This window comes from Halichoerus grypus, chromosome 10, assembly GCF_964656455.1.
Source record: "Halichoerus grypus chromosome 10, mHalGry1.hap1.1, whole genome shotgun sequence".
Lineage (NCBI taxonomy): Eukaryota > Metazoa > Chordata > Mammalia > Carnivora > Phocidae > Halichoerus > Halichoerus grypus.
The window spans coordinates 13936795-13943636 of NC_135721.1; the positions used below are offsets into that span (position 1 = coordinate 13936795).

The window sequence follows — 6842 nt, forward strand, 5'->3', positions numbered from 1 at the left end:
CATTTTACCTAAATACTTGGTGTTTCCAGATGAGCTTCTAGTTTTCCATCATGATAAATTAATATATCTTATTTTATTATGGTGCCACAAACAAGAACTCTGAAAGGCTCAACTCTTACAAAAGGCCCAACTCCCTTGAAAAGCATCAGGTATCAAAATGCAGCCAGAAAAGATGGTATTAACTGAATAAAAAAGAGAAAAAAAGCACTCTTTTTAATGAAGTCGAGGTGTAGGACAGATTTATTAGCTTCCATTTTTCCAAGTTGCATTCAGGTGTATTTCCTGCCCATATTTCTAAGTTCAGCAAGTCTCTTTGTAGGATTATTTTTTAAAAATACATTTCAAGGAACATGATGCAGATATACCCACTACACCTGCAAAGACACACCTGTGATAGTACAAACACTAAGTGTTTCTCATATTCACAGCCCAATGCTCTAACGGAAAACAGATCTTCTCTATGATCTGCCAAGATCCTGCCATTCTCAAAAAGAACTGATAACCAGATAATATAAAAAGTCTTAAAAGCAATAACCAATCGAGGATTACTCCCGACTAAAATGGTCATTAAATTCAGTGCAGTACTGCCTATCCTTCACCGTCATAATTCCTTTTTCCAATTACAGTTGGTTAAGACAAAGAATTACTAATTATTTTTTATGCTTTAACAGATACCTAAAATATACCTATTCAGACTATTATTTTTATGTGCACACCACTGATTCATTATTTATTCATTCAAACATCATTATTCAATGTTTACTGTGTGTCAGGTACGATTCTTGATACTTGGGGAAGGAAAACTAGTAAGAATATAATAAAAGAGTAAAATCTTCCCTTGGAGAATTTTTATTCTAATTACCCAACTGGATTTTTGAAAAAAATAATTAGTAAAGCTGCTAAGATCAATTAAAACAAAGTAGAAAAAGGACTGGTTCTGCCTACAGGGATTCAAAGAATATAAGGAAAGGCCAAGAGACAAGTATGGTCTATACTGAGGACAGGGTTATACAATCCAATGAATAGAGATGTGCTAAGACAGTAGTCACTAGGCACATGTGCCTATTTAACTTTAAATTAACATTAAATAAGATTAGAAATTCAGTTCTCCTATTTCAAGTACTCAATAACAAGTCTGAAGTGTATCATATAGGACAGTGTGAACACAATTATTTCTATCATCGCAGAAAGTTCTACTGGACAGCACTAAGAGGACAAGGTAAGCCTGTGGCCAGCTCATGGACAGTCTCATATATATATTAAGGAGTTTATAAACTTTAAATGAAAATGGTTTGTAAATTACCATATTCTGCAAAGTCCTTTCAGGAACTGGCAAAAGGAACATATTTATAGGGAGACTCTACCCCTGCAATATTGTTACGACCTGTTTCACCCATCCAGATTCTGTATTTGAGACTTCTTTTGAAGAATGAATTCTGCAGCTTAACAAAAAAAGGCTGGAAACCCACTGTTATGGGCAATTGGAAGCCACCACATATTTTTAAGCAGGCACATGACACCATGACACAGATTTGGGTTTTAGAAATATTACTTCTTAATGCAGTATGCAAGATATGTGGGAAGAAAGGACAGTAGGCATACCAAGATCAGTGGAGGTTAATAAGATGATAAAGGACTCATTTCAGTGAAACTTGTAAAAAAAAAATACACAATTAAGAATTTGCATCATTAAATTTATTCCAAGTAAGAACTGTGCATACAAGAGGCATGTTATTTTCACACAAAAACCGGCACTGCAATAAAAATAATTAACATTTTGGCCATGAAACTCAAAAGATATTTGAAAAACTTCTCAAGGTGTTTAAGTCACTGGATTCTTTAATATTTGTAATCCATGCTTGCTCAATTATAATTTCTAAAGTATATGATAATTATACTGCTCATTTTACTATTTATTATGCTTATTATATATTTAAGACATCTGTTCTGAAATTTTATGTTCTCCAAAAAATAACTTCTGAGTAACTTCGAAATATCCGTATGTACCTCTCAGCAGTATTAGTGTAAAACCAAAACTGTTTTCGAGTAGCAAGTACTCAAGCCACACCACTTCTGATTACAGATAGAACTGGCAGCCAGTGTTATAAATAGCTCTTTCACTCCTTGTTCCTATTTTAATATGCCAACCATTACTTCACTGATATCCCAGAGTTTTCTTGCAACAGACTCATCCATAGCTTTGGGCAAAAGTTCTACCTCTTTACAATCTCCAAAGTACTTTCCTGACACACCTTCTACCTCAGGTGAAGAGGCTAAATAAACTGAAGTCTGGGCCCCTTCTACTGGAGTTTTGAAAAAAGCCCATGACACCAAATTGAAAAGTGGTTTGACCAACAGTGGAATGTGTATGTGCCGGCCAAGATTAGTCCGCACTATACCAGGGTGTAATACATTGACAGTCACGTTGGTGCCTTCTAAGCGGCGGGCTAGTTCTCTGGTAAAAAGAATGTTAGCCAGTTTGCTCCGACTATAACAAAAGCTTTTATTATAGCTCTGTTCACTGTTCAAGTCTTCAAAGTTGATGTCTCCATATTTATAAAGTTTGGAAGAAACTACCACAATCCTGCTGGGAGCTGAACTTTTGAGGAGTCCAAGGAGAAGATTGGTGAGTAGGAAGTGCCCCAGATGGTTCACTCCAAACTGCATCTCAAACCCATCTTCAGTCTTCATGTAAGGGCATTGGAAGATCCCTGCGTTGTTGATTAAGACATCCAGTCTAGGTTCTTCCTTTAAATGTCAAAAAGAGAATGGGGCAATTAGGAATACAGGCCGACAATGAAATTTTTAGAAGTTCTTACAAACTACTAAAATTCCATAAAGTGCCTCTGTGGGTTTTCAACAATTGGGGGGCGGGGAGTGGAAAGACTTGCATGTTTAATGGAGGCCTGGCCTCGTGCTTTTCACATGCTCTCTCATCTACCCTTACCAACGCTGTGAGCAAACTAAGCACCCAAGTGAGGTGATTTGTGCAGTATCACAGGGCTCTTGGGTGGCAAACAAAAACTGGAAGATGAAATCTTCTGACACCAATGCCCCTGTTTTTAGTTAGTAAACTAGCTTGCTTTTCTAACTGGGAGTTTCACATCATAGCTAGAGAGTCGATGTGAGCTAGGAAGTGGAAATATGGCAGAAGGCAGGTCAGCATGATTTATTCCCAGAGCTGCTATTATCAACACCAGGGCCAAACTAGGACTGCTTCTTTCTGTACTCTTCTAAGGGTAAATGGTACCATGGGGATGGAGCACACAATAGAAAGGGTCAGGGATGCCAATTAAAACTGGAGAGAACATCATGACTAAATCAAAGAAACGTTAAGAAAAAGATTGATTAGGTAATATAAAAATATCAGAAACAAAGCAATGAATCATAAATACTAAGTCTCACAGTAACAGCAAAGGACATTTAGAGAGGAGTTAGGACCAACAAACACCTTTAGCCTCTATTATAAATTTAGAATTCTGTTCTTTTTTTCCCTACCTCTTTCAAACTCTGAAGGACCCCCAGCTTAGGGGATCTATTATAGTCAGAATTTTACACTTTGTACCCTCCTGCATTTCTCCAGAGTTAAATGCTAAAATTTAGACTGTCCTCAAAAGGAAGTCTTTTCATTCTTTAATTCATGTAAGTTGGTTTTCCTTAGCTCTTTCTGGGCTCCTCTCTGTCTCTTGATGGGCAGAGAAAAAGAAATGTACAACATGTTCCAGGTGTAAAGACACAGTGATGACCTACGATTAAATTAATTTGAGGTCAAATTTCAAATTTCACTGGCCCTTTTGCCAAGTGTAAGTAAAAAGAAAAATGTGTTAAATTTCACAACTGTTATCACAGCCTACCTGCCAGAGGATTAACTATTTATCATTCTGTCTGTCTAAGCACCTTTGGCTTTTCCAACAGTCAACTTCAAAAAGAAGGCAAAAGTTCACCCGTGGGGGAAAGAAAGGAGTGTTCTTTTTTCACTAATCCTTTGGAAGAGTTTCCTGTATTAATCATTTCCGAGCCATCATTCTTTGCTGGGCTTGTGTTATTTTAAGACTTTATCATTCACTATTTTTTAAATTCTAGGAGATAAATGACATAAATACCACGAATACCAACCTGTGGGAAATTTATACTTCCATTTAAAAAAAAAATCTGCTTATAGTCACTGGACTTCAGAGCCAGAAAGAAACTTAGTAAAGTTTATCTCCTTAACTTTTAATTGGTTCTGTCTCAAGTGGCCAAAGTAATAAAATGCCTTAAGTGTCTGAAATGAGAAGCATACCCGGACTCATCTACATTTTTAATGAACAACAAGAAGACCCACTTTTAATGTTTCAACATCTTTTATACACTAGTATTATTTCTTATTTCTTAACCTGTTTTACCTGATAATGAAATACTAGCCATTAAGACAAACAAACAAACAAACAGAAAACCTCTCTGTATCTGCAAGTTTCCAAACTGTGCATCAAGGTGCCCCAGAGCCTCACAGAGTTCACACCTTCAACATTAAATTGTGCTAAATTCCTTTCAATGGTGTCCTATCTTTGTAAAGCTGAGTTTTTGGTAAAATGCAAGTACTATGTTAAATATCAATTTAGAACAAGACATGGGGGTGGACATTTTCAATCTGATTCCAAATACTGAGGTGGTGATACACTAAACAACAGGTGCACATTTCCCATTAGTAATTATGGTTATTGAAGAATGAAATATCTTTTTTCTTTCAATTATGTGTATTATTTTCTCAAACAGCTACTAAGTTGTTAGGACATAAATACTTATTAGGTTGTTTGGACCTAATTGCTTAATAAACCGATAGATATTTCCTTTGGCCTACTGGCATCATGAAAAAATTAGAAAGTCTGGGAACCTCTGCTGTAGACTCAAGAGGCTCCATTTCATATGGGCACCTTTCTCACACCAGCTAATTTTAAATTTCACTCTTCTATATGCCCTTTTGCAAGTCACTTCTGCAGGAAACTCTTCTATCTCAATTTCAACAGAGGACATCCACCTCAGTGGGATATTTATCATCTAAACAAAGATTCCTACACCTCACAGGCAGGCAGCAGGGGTATAGAAAGAAAGGGCTTTGGAGACAAATCCTGGGCAAATTATTTGGCTTACCTATGCCTTTGTTGCCTAACTTTGTAAAATGGGAATAATAATGCCTAGGGGCGCCTGGGTGGCTCAGTCATTGCCTGCCTTGGCTCAGGTCATGATCCCAGGGTCCTGGGGTGAGCCCTGCATCGGGCTCTCTGCTCAGTGGGAGGCCTGCTTCTCCCTTTACCACTCCCCTGCTTGTGTTCCCTATCTCGCTGTCTCTCTGTCAAATAAATAAAATCTTAAAAAAAAAAAAAAAAAAAAAAAAGCCTATCAGGGTTACTGAGGATTCGATGACAATAATAGCCAAAGGCACTTTAATTTCATTAAAAAAATTTTTTAAGTATCTGAAATTCTTCGAACAGCTCCTGGCACATAGGAAACCTTCAATAAACACTAAGTATTATATTTCTGTCCCCGTTTAGAGCACATGGCTACTGGGATTCCTAGCTCCTATCTATTTAGAAATCAGGCCAGAGACTGTTTAAGGAGCTGGTGCTAATGAATCCACTGGTGTCAGAGAGCTAAACTTCCTACCCCAGCAGAGGGGGGAAAAAAATGCTTCAAGGTCCCTGGCTCTCAGCTCTGAAAGATGACTTGGTGCACGGACTTCAGACACAGAAACAAACAATCCTAAGACCTGGCGGATCTCCCCCTGGGCCGTCCTCACATAACAAAAGGAAATATTCAGAAACTGGCTAATTTTCCTCTTGGGGCCATTGTTTTCTCAGCATCTTTGGAAAACAGAGGCCTTTCCTAAAACCAATTTCCCGAGTCTGCACTCCCAAGCCTTCATACCATTCGACGGTTTTGATTCTTAGGCTCGGTCTTTCCCAAGGTCACACCCCCTGGACTCTGGGCGGTACCACCCCCTGGACTCTGGGCGGTACCACCCCCTGGACCCCCCCGCACCCTCCCCCCTCCCCCCCCCCCCGCTCAGCCCCCGGCCCCGCCTCGCCCGCCGCCGAGGCCCGCGCCCGTCCCGGATCTCCAGCTGGTTCCCGGAGCCCCACACCTGGAGCATCTCCTGACAGAAGGCGCGCACCGAGCGCAGCGAGGCGAGGTCCAACTCCTTGACGACGAGCTCGCCGGCCCCGCCGGCGTCAGAGCCCGGCTCGGGGCCCCCGGCCTGGCGGAGCTCACGGCGGAGCTGACCCGCCGCCTCCTCGGCGCGGTCGCGGTCGCGGCAGCCCATAATCACCCTCGCCCCCAGGCGCAGCAGCTCGGCTGCCGTGGCGCGGCCCAGGCCGCTGTTCGCCCCAGTGATGAGCACGGTCTTCCCGTGCATGAGGCCCGAGTTCCCCCCTCCGTGCAGCCGCTGGACACTGGGCCCCACGAACCGCCGGGCCGCCAGCCACAGGGCCCCACCCAGTGCGGCCAGGAGTGCCGCTACTGTAGCTATGGCCATAGCCGCCGGGGCCGAGGGCCCACCGGCCCCCCCGCGCGGGACTTCCGGAGTCGCCGCACGCCCGGTACCGAGGCTGCCACCTGCTCGGGAAGAACTCTGGGGCGGGGCCTGTTGCCGCCTGACGGGGCGGCGTGGGGCATGCTGGGACTTGTAGTTTTCCTTCCGAGGGCGCCGGGTTGGTTAGGGCAGTACAGCGCCCTGAGTCGCGGTGACTCGGTGGAGCCGGCCCATGGAGGGTGAGCACAGGCCCCAGAGTGGTGGTGGTTGACCCGGTGGGAATGCCTTATGAATATTTTGAATTTACAAATCCCACATATCAGGGCTTGCT

The 6842-nt window shown here is 42.1% G+C and overlaps 1 protein-coding gene across 1 annotated transcript; it reads right to left on the minus strand.

Annotated features, from left to right (window-relative positions):
• Positions 1 to 1673: 1673 nt before the first annotated feature.
• Positions 1674 to 6625, minus strand: RDH14 (retinol dehydrogenase 14). Its single transcript, XM_036100125.2, has 2 exons — positions 6122 to 6625; positions 1674 to 2748 (listed from the first exon to the last, which is right to left on the minus strand). Exons 1-2 carry the CDS (start codon positions 6512 to 6514, stop codon positions 2131 to 2133), a joined length of 1011 nt encoding a protein of 336 aa, XP_035956018.1. The 5' UTR covers positions 6515 to 6625; the 3' UTR covers positions 1674 to 2130.
• Positions 6626 to 6842: the final 217 nt, after the last annotated feature.